Source organism: Hemitrygon akajei, chromosome 27 (assembly GCF_048418815.1).
Source record: "Hemitrygon akajei chromosome 27, sHemAka1.3, whole genome shotgun sequence".
In the NCBI taxonomy this organism is placed as follows: domain Eukaryota; kingdom Metazoa; phylum Chordata; class Chondrichthyes; order Myliobatiformes; family Dasyatidae; genus Hemitrygon; species Hemitrygon akajei.
This window is the reverse complement of record NC_133150.1, coordinates 43,314,826-43,329,845: the sequence shown is the minus strand read 5'-3', so window position 1 is coordinate 43,329,845 and position 15,020 is coordinate 43,314,826. Positions and strand designations below refer to the sequence as shown.

Below are 15,020 nucleotides of genomic sequence, written 5' to 3'. Positions count from 1 at the left end.
TCAGCCAATCCCACATGTAGATATGCTTATGAATAATGCATTCATGAATAATGTGTTCTTGAAAGTTAACTTTGCATATTAATGTAGTTTGGTCAGTATTCGATCCGGAGTAACAAGTATTTTGTTCTTCGTAACACTCGTGCTCTGAACAATGGCAGTAATCAATCGTGAAACTTGATATTATCAGAGACTGTGGATTACATAGAGTAAGGAGCTTTTGAATATTCACAAAATTCAAGAGAGACTTGCAGAAAATCTGCGTAGGTTTCTCTGTATCCACACCTTGTGATTTTGCAGACCTGTAACACTGTGGTGGACACCCCTTCCTCCGGGCTTTATAAGGCATTGGTCAGACCACATTTGGAGTATTGTGAGCAGTTTTGGGCCCCTCATCTAAGAAAGGATGTGCTGGCAGCAGAGAGGGTCCAGAGGAGGTTCAAGAGTATGATCCCGGGAATGAAGAGGATAACGTGTGAGGAGCATTTGATGGCTCTGAGCCTGTACTTGCAGCAATTCAGAAGAACGAGGAGGAATTTCATTGAAACATATCAGATATTGAAAGTCCTGGATAGAGGGGATGTGGAGAAGATCTTTCCTATGATGGGGAGTTTGAGACCAGAGGGCAGGCCTCAGAATAGAAGGATATCCTTTTGGAACAGATATGAGAAGGAATTTCTTCAGCCAGAATCTGGTGAACCGGAGGGAGTCATTGCCAAGGACAGCTATGGACGCCAAGTCATTGGGCATATTAAAAGCAAAAGTTGGTAGGTTCTTGATTAGTCAAGGTGTCAAAGGTTATGGGAAGAAGGCACAAGAATGAGTGTGAGAGTGATAATAAATTAACCATGATGAGATTCGAAAGGCCGAAAACCTTAATTTTGCTGCTTGGTCTGATGATCTCTGCTTTCCCATCTAACACCAGTTTCTTACACATTCACCTCACTGTTGTGGCCTGTGATTTCTGCCACTGAACCCCCTATTCTCACATCTCCCTCAGCATTCTCAGCACTCCTTTTCCCAGCCTGTCCTTAAACCTAAAACAGTTCTGAGACAGGGTCTCGGCCTGAAGCATGGACCATCTCTCTGCCTCCACAGACGCTGCCCGATCTACTGACTTCCTCCAGCAGTTTGATTTATATTCCTCTATATGCCATCTCCTTTGTCTCCTTGAAGCTACGTTTGTAGTTTCTTTGTACATTTTTTTCATCATCCCTTCGAATATTTCTTCATTTGTCTTTTGTATCATGAAGCACCTTAAGGTATTACTTAACTATGCTGACTATACACTCAGTGACCACTTTATCAGGTACACCTGCTCGTTCATGCAAATATCTAATCAGCCAGTCACGTGGCAGCAACTCAGTGCAGAAAAACATGCAGACATGGTGGAAGAGGTTCAGTTACTGTTCAGACCAAACAGCAGAATGGGGAAGAAATGTGATCCAAGCGACTTTGACTGGAATGATCACTGGTGTTTGAGTATCTCAGATACTGTTGGTTTCCTGGGATTTTCATACAGACAATAGTATCTAGAGTTTACAGAGAATGTGTAAAAATACAAAAATTCTCCAGTGAGCAGCAGTTCTGTGGGTGAAATGAGAGAGGTCAGAGGAGAATGGCCAGACTGGTTCAAGCTGACTGTAATTGGAATAACCCAAACGTTACAACAGTAGTGTGCAGAAGAGCCTGTCTGAAGCAAGTGGCTTAGAGCAGCAGAAAACCACACCAGCTTCCACTCTTGCACCTAATAAAGTGACCACCAAGTGAATATTTGCAAGTCTGCCGCCCTTGTTCGGCCTTCTGAAATAAACTACATGCATTTACTGATTCCGGCATCTACTCAACCATTGTGCAAACATTATTGTTCAAGCATACAGAGTTTTGCAGCTGTTCCCACTGTATGTCATCACTGACTGCTAGGGATTGCTGTCATTAGATCATTTACGTGCATAGCAGCAGCAGACTTTAACCATTAACAAACCTTGGGGAGCACCTTATCCCTTCAGAGTCAGAAACGTTTACCCCACATCTTTGCTTTCCACCTGTAGATATTTTCTATCTATGCTGCCAAATCTCCTCGCTAACATGTTCCTGAAATCTCCAATAAGTCACTTAGAAGACCCTTAATTTAGTGCCTCCGGAGAACAGGAGAGGCATGGAATTTTAAACCATTAGACTATAAAAGATAGAAGCAGAATTATGCCTGTTGGCTCCACCATTCCATCATGGCTGATTTATTAACCTCCTCAACCCCCATCCTTCTGCCTTCTCCCTGAAATCTTTGACACCTTTACAAATCAAGAAACTATCAACCTCTGCTTTAAATATACCCAATAACTTGGCCTCCAAAGCCCTCTGAGGCAATGAATTCCACAGATTCACCATGCTCGGGCTTAAGAAATTCCTCCACATCTCTGTTCTAAAGGGACGTCCTTGTATTCTGAGGCTGTGTCCTCTGGACCTAGACGCCCCAACTATAGGAAATATCCTCTCCACATCCACTGTACTGAGGCCTTTCAAAATTAAATAACTTTCAATGAGACCCCCTCCCCATTCTTCTAAACTCCAGTGAGTACAGGCCCAGAGACATCAAACACTTTGCACGGTTCACTAATACATGACTGCAACCTGGTTAAAAATAATCTTACAGAAATTCCAAACATAGCATCCTTTAACTACTCATGCTTTTCCAGAGACCCATTGATCTAGAATTAATACATAATTGGCAGCCATTCAGTCCTTTGAGGTTATGCCTTCTTTCTCCATAGCCCAGGTTCTCACGTGCTTTCCCAACAACACTCCAATTATGAAGAACTACATTTAACAACCAGATTTAAATTGGTTTATTATTGTCACTTGTACTGAAGGACAGTATACCATTCGTACTGATCAACTCATTACAACAGTGCATTGAGGTAGCACAAGGTAAAAACCATAACAGACTGCAGAATAAAGTGCTACCATTACAGAAAATGTGAGGGTAGACAATAAAGTGCGAGGCCATAATGAGGAAGAGTTCATTTTATCATACTAGGGGATGATTCAATAGCCTTATAACAGTGGCATTGAAGCTGTCCATGAGCCTGATGGTCGTTCTTTCAGGCTTTTGTATCTTCTGCATGAGGAAAAGGAGAGGAGGGTGAAAAGAAGGGTGTTTTAATTAACACAGTAGAAGTTGTTGAAGATCTCTGTGCTTCTGCACACTCTCCAAAATTACAACAAAGACAGAACCTCAAAAGTTTACAACCTGTGCCCTCTACTTAGTTCATTACTTCTTAAATAAAAACCATGGAATTATTAAACATTACCTGTCCACCTCCAGAGCTTCTTTCACAGTTGCCCCTTCATTTAGAGATGGTCCATTAAAAATACACATTTCTTTCAAAAATTAAGAACAGAAATTGTTGGAAATGTCCTTCAGCCCTGATGTATTCTGTAAAAAGTGAAAAACAAAGCTAATGTTTCAAGTCAAAGATCATAACGTTCTGTGGAAAGTGTTTTATGTTTTTGCTGTGTTAATAATTTATATAATTTCCTCCCCTTTGCATCCAGGCCTCTGCATTGCAAGTACTGACACCAAGCACTACCAGAACCTGACCACAGAACTTTATAGATTCACCCCAATTACGTTGAAGGAAGAGGACATTTCTCGGTAAGATGCTGGTACCAGGCTACTGTTCATGACTTAAGAATTCTCTTTATGAGTTCCACCTCAGCAGTTTATTGGTAATAGTATTGATTTATAATTGCCATGAAAGCACGGGATGGGAAAAAGCAGCCAAGGGCCATAAACTCAGCCAGCTCCATCATCAAGGTCATATACAAAAGGCAATGCCTCAAGAAGGTGTCACTCATGAACAAGGAACCCAACAACCAGGCTATGCCTTCCTCTCATTGCTACCATCAGGGATGAAGTACAGGAGCCTAAAGACACACACTACATTTTAGGAACAGCTTCTTCCCCTCTGCCATCAGATCTCTGAACAGTCCACGAACCAGTGAACACTGCCTGGGCATTTTTGCTCTTTGTTGGCTCTGTGTTTTATACAGAAGTTTCTTATTGTAATGTATCTTTTTTTATGTATTGCACTATGCTGCCACTGCAGAACAACAAATCTCACGATGTATGTCAGTAATAATAAACTTGCTTCTGATTCTGAGATACAGTGAAGCCTAAAAGCACAAACCACCAGGCTCAAGGACAACTTCCATCCTGCTGATACAGGACTGTTGAGTGGTCCGCTAGTACAATAAGGTGGACACTTGACACAATCTCTCTCCTTGCACCACACAGTCTGCCTGCATTGCACTTTTCCAGTAACTGTAACACTTTATTCTGCATTCTGTTACTGTTTTCCCTTGCATTAAGTGCATGGTTTTCATGAAGCATTAGAGTTGCCAGGAAATGTAGAGGAGGCTTGACTCAAACACAAAGTAGCAGAGATGATTTAGCAGTAAACTAGAACTTTAAAAATAAACTGCAAAGTAACAAGGCACAAGAGGCCACAAACCACATGAAAACAGATAGTAAACACAACCAGGCAACAAGGCCACAAAATACGAGAGAACAGATAGTAAACACAACCAGGCAACAAGGCCACAAAATACGAGAGAACAGATAGTAAACACAACCAGGCAACAAGGCGAGGAGCAATTGGTTGGGGCTGGCTGGTTCGATGGGTGAACAAGGACTGCAGATGAGAGCTGGATTTAAATAGGCTGCAGGTGATGAGTTGGAAATGAGTGGCAGGTGACTCTTAGCCAGGTGGAGACTGGGAGGCGCCTGCCTGTGCAGGTCTGACAAAATTTGAGTTCATTGTCATAGGCACAAGCACAATGAAAAAAACTATTTGTAGCAGTATCACGGGCACATTACATCATATAAACAGCATTCACAAGAAAAGAAAAAAAAATAAACACAATTTTACAACAAGGACACAATTAGAACAAAGTCTCTGTTTGAATGCAAAGTGATCAAAATAGTCACAGTGCCAAACTGTAGTGATTAAGCTTTTGCTGGGGTGTGCTGGTTCAAGAAATGAATGGTTGAAAGGAAGTAGCTGTTCTTGAACCTGGTGGTGTGGGACTTCAGGCTTCTGAACCTCCTGCCCAGTGGTGGGCCCATGATATATTGGGTTGAGTCCACTACTCTCAGGTTCCTGCACATTCAACTTGCCATACCAGATCATGATGCAATAGCCAGGGCACTTTCAACAGGACGTCTATAGATGTTCGTTAGTGGCCAATGACAGGCCGAACCTCCTTAACCTCCCAAGAAAGTGAAGACATTGGCACTGTTTTCCTTATGCTTTGTGCAGACAGCATGCAGAACTAAGACTGTGCCTTACCTTAGTACACAGAGGTAGATTTGGAGATAAAGAGTTCATCCTTTTAGTGTATGAGAGACCTGCTCAAGAGTTTGATGGAAGGGACAGGAGCTGTCCTTGAGCCTGGTGGTACGCATCCTCGTTCTTCAGCCTGACGGGGGAGGGGAGGAGAAAGAATGACTTTATCCTGAAACATTAACTCCATCTCTTCCCGCAGATGCGGTCTGACTTGCTGCGTGTTTGCAGCATTTTCTGGTTTTGTTTTATAATACTTTAATACTGCAGTTTCTTGAAAAGGAATTGCCAAGTCAGTGAGGTTTAGTTATGAGGCCATTAGGTGGTGCCACTGGAGCTTAGTAGTTGGCACAGCGCTTTACAGTACAGGCGACCCGGGCACATTCCCCAACACAGCTTGTAAGGGGTTTGTATCTTCTCCCCACCGCTCCGTGCATTTCCTCTGGGTGCACCGGTTTCTCCCACGGTCCAAAGACTTACTGGTTGCTAGGTTAATTGGTCGTTGTAAATTGGTGGGTTGCTGCGCGGTGTGGCTTGAAGGGTTGGGACAGCCTACACCATGCTGTATCTCAATAAATAAAAAAAATAAACAAAAAGATGAACAGTTGAGGTAAAACATAAACATTTTGCTAATATCCATCAAATTAGGATACATATTTGAAGAGAAAATCAAAACCAATAGCTCTGATTATCAATTCATATTTATTTCAGATCCAAATTCGGGTTTATTTATCACATGTACATCGAAATATACAGTGAAATGCACTGTTTGTGTGAACAACCCACAAACCCAAAGGTGTGCTGGCAGTAACCCACAGGAGTCACCACACATCCTGCCACCAACATACAGCACATATAAAAAGTATTCACCCCCTCCCCTTTGAAGATTTCATGTTTTATTGTTTTACAACATTGAATCACAGTGTATTTAATTTGGCTTTTTTTTACACTGATCAGCAGAAAAAGATTCTTCTGTGTCAAAGTGAAAACAGATCTCTACAAAGTGATCTACCAATATAAAACACAAAGTAATTGATTGCATCAGTATTCACCCCCTTTAATATGACACACCAAATCATTGGTGCAGCCAATTGGTTTTTGACGTCACATAATTAGGTAATGGAGATACCTGTGTGCAGTCAAGATGTTTCAATTGAATTTATTAAAAGTTCACCTGCATCTGGAAGGTCCAACTGCCAGTAAGTCAGCATCCTGGCAAAAACTACACCACGAAGACCAAAGAAAACTCGAAGCAACTCCATGAGAAGGTTATTGAAAAGCACGAATCAGGAGATGGATACAAGAAAATTTCCATGTCACTGAATATCCCTTGGAGTAGAGTTAAGTCATCATCAAGAAATGGAAAGAAGATGGCACAGCTGTGAATCTGACTAGAGCATTCCCTCCTCAAAAACTGAGTGACTGTGCAAGAAGGGGACTAGTGAGGGAGGGAACCAAGTAACCCATAACAACTCCAGAGGATTTACAAAGCTTCAGTGGCTGAGATGGGAGAGACTGTGCATACAACAACTGCTGCCCGGGTGCTTCCAGTTACAGTGTTATGGGAGAGTGGCAAAGTGAAAGCCTCTGTTGAAAAGAAATCACATGAAATCTCGGTTAGAATTTGCCAAAAGGCATGTGGGAGACTCTGGCGTCAGTTAGAAGAAGGTTCAATGGTCTGATGAAATCAAAATTGAACTTTTTGGATATCAGATTAAATGCTATGTTTGCCAAAAGTCAAACACCGTCCATCATCAAAAACACATCATCTCTACCGTGAAGTGTGGTGGTGGTTGCATCATTGTGTGGGGATGCTTCACTGCAGCAGGCCCTGGAAGACTTGTGAAAGTAGAGGGAGAATCAGAAAAGTAGATTCTACAATGCAGAAAAGTAGAGAGAAATCCTGATGCATTCTGCAAGAGATCTGCAACTTGGGAGAAGATTTGTTTTCCAGCAAGACAATGACCTCAAGCATAAAGCCAAAGCTACACAGGAATGGCTTAAAAACAACAAAGTTAATGTCCTGGAGTGGCCAAGACAGAGTCCAGACTTCAATCCAATTGAGAATTTATGGCTGGACTTGAAAAGGGCTGTTCACTCATGATCCCCATGCAATCTGACAGAACTTGAGCAGTTTTGTAAAGAAGAATGGGGAAAAATTGCAGTGTCCAGATGTGCAAAGCTGATAGAGACCAATCCACACAGACTCAAGGCTGTAATTGCTCCCAAAGGTGCTTCTACTAAATATGGACTTGAAGGAGGTAAACTTATGCAATCAATTATTTTGTGTTTTATATTTGTAATTAACTTAGACCACTTTGTAGAGATGTTTTTTATTTTGACATGAAAACATCTTTTTCTGTTGATCAGAGTCAAAAAAGCCAAATTAAATCCATTGTTCATTGTCTTACAACTTTGGATCACATGAAAACTTCCAACGGGGGGGGGGGAAATACTTTTTATAGATACTGTATGCCTAATATGTTCAGCGGAACAACACAAGCAACTACAACCAAACAAGACAAGACGACAATAGCAAACCCCTTTCCCACCCATCCATTCACCACACACACACACACACACACACACACACACACACACACACACACACACACACACACACACACACACACACACACACACACACACACACACACACACACACACACACACACACACACACACACACAATCCTCCACTCACTGTATCTCCTGGCAAAATCACCCTCCTTGTACTGAGGGAAGTTGCTTGCTGTAGTTAACAGCTTAACGGAACAGTTAGCACAATGCTGTTACAGCTCGGGGCGTTCCGGAGGTCAGAGCTCAATTCAGGCACCATCTGTAAGGAGTTTGAAAGTTCCCATCATGAACCGCATGGGTTTCCTCCAGGCGCTCTGGTTTCCTCGCACGGTCCAAAGACGTGCCAGTTAGTAAGCTAATTGGTCATTGTGAATTGTCCTGTATTTAGCCCGGTGTTAAATAGGTGGGTTGCAGGCTCATTGGGCTAGAAGGACCTGTTCAGCTCTGTATCTCTAAATAAATAAAGTAACATAGAATACTTCAGCCCACCGTTTTGTTCCAACCTTGCCTCCCACTCAGCTCTCCATCTTTCTTTCATCCAAGAGCTGCTTAAATGCCCTTAATGTTCCTGCCTCTCTCACCACCCCGGCAACACACTCCACACACCCACCACTCCCTGTGTAAAAAACCTACCTCTGACATCCCTCCCCCAATACTTTCCTCCATTCACCTTAAAATTATGCCATTTCCGCCCTTGGAAAATGTCGCTGGCTGCCAACTCTAAGCCTCTTCAAAGTTCAAAGTAAATTTATTATCGAAGTACGTATAGGTTACCATATACAACCCTGAGATTCATTTTCTTGCAGACATACACAGTAAATCTAAGAAACACAGTAGAATCCATGAGAGATCACACCCAACAGGACAAGCAACCGATCTGCAAAAGACAATAAACTCTGCAAGTACAAAAGGAACAAAAATAATAGGTAATAAATATCGAGAACATGAGATGAAGAGTCCTTGAAAGTGAGTCAATAGGTTGCAGAATCAGCTCAGAGATGAGGTGAGTGAAGTTATCCATGCTGGTTCAGAACCCTGATAGTTGTAGGGTAATAACTGTTCCTGAATCTGGAGGTGTGGGATGTAAAGCTTGATTTATACTTATGCGTTGCATGTACGCCATAGGTACCGCGTACCCTATGCCATAGGGTGATGTGCACCTCCCCAAAAAAGTAACTCACGCGTCACGGCTTCGCAGACCGCAACAACTGTGATTGGTCCGCTTGGTAGCTTCGCATTTCCTCCGACGCATTTCCAGTTGCTTCTTCTCCGCCATGTCTGTACACCGATGTGAAATAGATGAACCAAATCGTCAAATCTACCTGTTTGAAATGCATTTCCTCATCCATGTCTCTCATGAAGAAACTCAACACAGTGGCATAGAAACTCCACCGCCAACTTGCGTTTTGACGCACACCAGCACATGCTCACTACGGCGTAGAGCGACGCAGAAGTGAAAATCAGCCTTAAGACTCCAGTCAGGAGCAGGTTTAGTCAATATTTGACACTTCTTGCCTAAGTGGAATGATTTGAATAAGTCATTCATATTCAGTGAGTGTTTTAAGTTCCAGAAGGCACACCCGACATAAACAGAGCGGGATGGGAAGAATCTCAAATAGCTGGAAAAACTGATTGATGTGTCGTCAGGGCAACAGAAATCAACAGTATTTGATTTCCACGCTGAGCCTATGTACATTGGCTGACATGCGAGACACAGATTAACCAGAGTAATTGAGTCACAGCATGGAAACAGCCCATCACATCCATGCCGTCCCATTTGGTTTATCTGCAGCCAGAGTCACTTCCCCGGGACGATACAAGGAAGCATAATTATAAGGTGTTGGTAATATAGTGGGGACATCAGAGGCACGTTTTGTTTTTACACAGCCTGTTGGGTGCGTGGACCACACTGCCAGGGTGGTGTTAGAGGCAGATACATTAGGGACATTTAAGAGACTTTTAGGTAGGCACATGTATGATGGAAAATGGAGGAGTGAAGGGTAAGATTGATATTGGAGTAGGTTAAAGGGTCCGCACAACATTGTGGGCCGAAGGGCCTGTACTACGCTGCAGTGTATGTAATTTAATCTCATTTTCCCACATTAGGTTCATAGCCTTCCATGCCCTGCCTTTTTCTGTGATTGTCTCACTGTATTTGACCATTATCTCCTCGACCTAAACACAGAAGATTCTGCAGATGCTACAAATCCAGAGTAACACACACAAAATGCTGAAGGAACTCAACAGTTCAGGCAACATCTATGGAAAGGAATAAAGAGTCGGTGTTTTGGGCTAATACTCTTCAGCAGGGCTTTTAGTGTGTGTTCTAGATACCAACTGCACTCCGTATCAAAAAATTTACCCCTACGGTCCCCTTCAACTCTCCTTACTTTCCTCTTAAATTTACGTCCTCTTCCTTATACCCTTACCATGGGAGAAAGATAATGTCTGCTCTGTCTGTGCCTCTCATAATTTTATATACAATTATCATCTCATTCCTCTGCCTTCTTCATTCCTGGGTGAACAAGTCCAACCTGTCCAATCTCTCCACATGACTGAACTTGTCTGATCCAGGCAACATTCCAGTGAATCTCCTCTGTCCTCTCCCCAGTGCAGTCATATCCCTCCAAAAGTATGGTGATCGGAACAACTCAAAATGCCTCAAATACGGCCACAACAATGCTTTGTAAAGTAGCAAAATAAACTCTCAACTTTAGATATTCTGTGAAGGCTTCTCAACATTCAATATTCTGTGTCCCGGACTATGAAGGCAAGCACTCCATATGCCTTCATCACAACACTCTTGACATATGTTATCGCCTTCATGGAACTGTGGACTTGAACTTTCTGTCCAACAATGTTTTTAAATGTTTAAATTTTTATCTAGAGAGAACAGCACAGCAACAGGTCCTTCTGGTCCAACGAGCCCGCGCCACCCAATTACACCATTGTGACCAACTAACCTACTAACCCCCACGTCTTCAGAGTGTGGGAGGAAAGCCACGTAGTCAGGGAGAGAACGTATAAACTCTTTACGAACAACGGTGGGAATTGAACCCAGATTGCTGATGCTGTAATAATGTTACAAAAACTGCCACACTACTGTCCTATTTAACACCCTATCATTTACGGTACCTGCCTGACCGCTATTGACTTCGCAAAATGTGTCACCTCACACTTCTCAGAATTAAGTTCCATCTGCCACTGCTCTGCACAATTTTCTATCTGATCTTCATTCTGCTGTGGACTTAGAAAAGGCCTTTTAAATACTCAATGCAAAACCAATGCTGACATACGTTCCTAAGCCTTTCAAAACTATCCTGTGGTCTGTTGCAATGCCCTGCAGAATGAGAATCAGGTTCATTATCACTGACGTACACCAGAAACTACATTGCAAAGAAATAAGTAAGTAGATACACAGATACCTCACTTTTTTGCTCTCGCTTTGCACTACCTATGTAATATATATGTATTGTTGTTTCTTACCATACCCTCTGGCACATTAGCTGGCGACCTTGCTGCTTCTTCAGCGTTTTTCACTGTATTTTATGAGGTCAAGTTGGTAGCTTGACGCTCAATCCAGCACGGATGGAAAGCGTGCAAGGAATCAGCCAGGTTCAAACCTGGGAGCACTCGCCTTGAATTCCAGTGCAGATGCCACAATACCACCAGCTGGCTGGCTATATATATAGATAGATAGATATAGATATATATACATGTGTGTGTGTGTAGGCCTCCGTAAGTCTCGATAGACCATGGATTAGCGCCTTGGAAAGTTTCCAGGGCGCAAGCCTGGGCAAGGGTTTTTTTTAATGGAAGACTGGCAGTTGCCCAAGCTGCAAGTCTCCCCTCTTCACCTCACCGATGTTGTCCGAGGGAAGGGCATTAGTTTTATATATATATATATATATATATATAGAGAGAGAGAGAGAGAGAGATAATGTTATATTTCTTATTGTAATTTATAGCTTTTTTTATATTTGCAATGTACAGCTGCCACAAAACAACGAATTTCATGACATAAGTCATTGATAGGGTGGCAGGATGGAGATACCTCTCTAACAAGGGAGGTGTAAGGTGCTCCTTCCCTCAACTAGCCTGCAGGTCACCCTTGGGCAAGGTGTAGCACCTGCTTAGCCCCCCTGATCAGGGTCACGTGAAGCCCAGGGAGAAGATGATGGATAGTTGTATCAGCATATCATGTCCTGGTTATGTGACCACTGATGCCAGTGCAGACAATCTCTGAAGAATATTGACAATGGCTGGGGTCACCCGTATTGTAAAGACACTGCGCAGACGAAGACAATGGCAAACCGTTTCTACAGAAAAATTTGGCTAGAACAATCATGGTCATGGAGAGACAATGATTGCCCACGTCACACAAAATGGCAGAAAGTGATATTAAACCTGATTCTGATTCTAGATAGATAGTGCAAAAGAGAAAGTGAAGTTGCTTTCATGGCTTCATGGACCACTCACAATCTGATGGTGGAGGGGAAGATGCTTTTGCTAAAATGCTGAGTGTGTCTCTTCAGGCTCCTGTGTCTCCTCCACGATGGTAGTAATGAGAAGAGGGCTTCTCCCTCTACATTCAGTTTTAACAAAGGACTCCAGCCGGTGCATTAATGTGAAACTATCATAATTAGTTGGGGGGTTAAAGTAGGAGAAAGAAAAGATCAGCCATGATTGAATGGCAGAGCAGATGGGCTGAATGGCCTCATTTTTCTCGTATATAGTCTTATCATTGATAAGAAATGAATTTTTGTTGACATAACTTTTCTCGCTTTTTCAGGGTGCATGGTGTGAATGAAAGAATATCTGTGAAGAACTATGAAGAGGTGGTTCAATTTTACTTTACCTTGATACAGAACTCAGACTCCTAGTGCCTCCCACGTTCCCACAGTTCCTCCTACGATCTGCAGAGAAAGAGCCAACAGAAGACCCCAAATCAATGCAATCTTGAAACGTATGAAGTTCTCACAAATCTCGCCAGCAGTTAATTCCTTCCACAGCTCTTGAAGTGGATTCAGAAAAAAAAAACACGCAACCTCATTTCTGCGTATCAAAGGATAAACTTTTGACGGCACATGCTTCTGGAATGTCGAGGCACGTGGGTGTTTGGAACAGGGTATCCATAGAACTGGTTTACTAAGTCTTCCTGAAAGGATGAGGAAGTTGTTCTCCAGAGCAGTCCGGGACATGTTGGGGGTGTGGGTACCAGTGGGGGAAATTGCTCCTTTAAACTGCTGTCCCTTACTAGTGGAATCACTTGATAATGGACAATTCAGAGAAGCTGAGGAACATCTGAACCCAGATGAACTTTTCTTGTAGCAGAACGCGCCGTTGCTGTTCAACGGACTCGTGAAGAAACACGAGGAGATAAATGAATGGGACCTTCACATTGGTTGTAAAAGCAGGACCTCGTCTAATTCTAATCAATGTGACTATCAGTTAACTATAATACGATTTATCACCACAGTCACAGGCTGGAAATACTCCGCAGGTCAGATTCAAAAGGCATCTATGGATGTGGAAGGAAACGGTGGATAATGGATCAAGCATGGTTGTATTTGAATGGCAGGACAGGCTCGAAGGGCCAAATGGCCTACTGGTCCTACTTTGGATTTTCTAAGACAGGTTGCCTCCTTGTGGAGGGAATCGGAGTTAACATCTGATCATTGATCCGAAGCATTAACCCTGATTCCCTCTCGACAGAAGCTGGCTGACATTGTATCTTGTGTCTTATAATGACATAAGGTGAAACTGTGCAGTCCTGAAGATCCATACCATCATCCAGGGGTGCAATTCCTATTCATCTCTCCCTCCTCTCCCCTGCAATTACCACACGGCCACCAGTTCCCCTTCACGTGTTTTTGCCATCGACCTATATACACAGTAACAGACACAAAATGATGGAGGAACTCAGCAGGCCAGGCAGCATCTGTCAAAAAGAGTAAGCAGTCGATGTTTTGGGCCGAGACCCTTCACCAGGACTGGAAAAGAAGATGAAAGGTGTCAGGATAAAAAGGTGGGGGGGGGGGGGCCCATCTTCAGGATTCGGCCCGAAACCTCGACTGTGTACTCTTTTCCATAGATACTGCCTGGCCTGCTGAGTTCCCCCAGCATTTTGTGTATTTTTATATACACAGTCTCCAATTTACCTACCAGCACGTCGTTGTAATGTTGGAAACCAGGGAGCTGACAGAAAGCCGACCGGTCACAGAGAGACCTGCTGAGTATTTCCGGCATTTTTGCCATTTACTGCATCTGGAGTACTTTACTTTTAAACTGCACAAATCCACGTGATTACTCTGCAGTGATTACTTTGCTAGATATGCAGACCATTGCACAACCTCGAATCCAGTCACAGCACAGGGAAATTTAAATTAATCTAAATAATTAGCAACTCACATCAGCAGCGACCATGAAACTTTGATCTGAGAACTCTACCCTCCTTTCTGTGTGACTCCGTACTCATCAGTATGGATTGACTGTTAACTGTTGACTGTTAAAGACAATTAAGGAGGGACATTAATTGCTGGTGTTACCGATAAATGCCTTCTCTACATATCATTCAATGTCTTTTGAGTGATGTAGATTTTATGGAATTATATTTAACATATAATATTTTCAACATAATATTTATTGACCAAAGTTAATGTATATTAATTTCATTCTTATATAAGTTATAATGCTGAAGTTTACACTATTCTGTCAAGGGAATTTTTTCCAGCTAGTCTCCTGAATTCTCTTGTCAGATCAGTATATTAGTTATTGCCATAATAAATATTTTTGACTGGTTGAATTAAAGTCTTTCAGGATCATATACTCTTGTGTTGTCCGTTCATAACTCAATTCAATTCAAGTTTAATTGTCATTCAACCATACATGAAGACTCAGGAATACAGCCAAACCAGACAGTGTTACTCCGTGGTCAAGGTGCTAAACCCCAAGTGAAGCAGATCGGTTCATCGTCAGATACACGAGGGAAGTAACGGAATTCCTCTCTCCTGAAAAGCTCACCAGTGTGCGCGATCATAGTCCTGGCGTTAGGGAATGGAAGGCTCAGCCAAATGTTGGCGCCAGACCGTGTGGCAGC

The 15,020-nt window shown here is 42.6% G+C and overlaps 1 protein-coding gene and 1 long non-coding RNA gene across 2 annotated transcripts in view; one reads left to right on the top strand and one right to left on the bottom strand.

The window, feature by feature from the left end:
- Positions 1-5,678, bottom strand: part of LOC140717314 (uncharacterized) — a 39,261-nt gene extending 33,583 nt beyond the window's left edge. The window contains exons 1-2 of the long non-coding RNA XR_012096514.1: positions 5,349-5,678; positions 3,309-3,433 (exon numbers count right to left, since the gene is read on the bottom strand). This is a non-coding gene — a long non-coding RNA (uncharacterized lncRNA). The remainder of the gene's footprint in view (positions 1-3,308; positions 3,434-5,348) is intronic.
- LOC140717311 (N-fatty-acyl-amino acid synthase/hydrolase PM20D1-like) overlaps positions 1-14,747 on the top strand; it is a 98,071-nt gene extending 83,324 nt beyond the window's left edge. Inside the window, exons 11-12 of the mRNA XM_073030776.1 lie at positions 3,553-3,652; positions 12,714-14,747. Of these exons, the coding sequence (XP_072886877.1) occupies positions 3,553-3,652; positions 12,714-12,804 (191 nt within the window). The 3' untranslated portion in view covers positions 12,805-14,747. The remainder of the gene's footprint in view (positions 1-3,552; positions 3,653-12,713) is intronic.
- Positions 14,748-15,020: the final 273 nt, after the last annotated feature.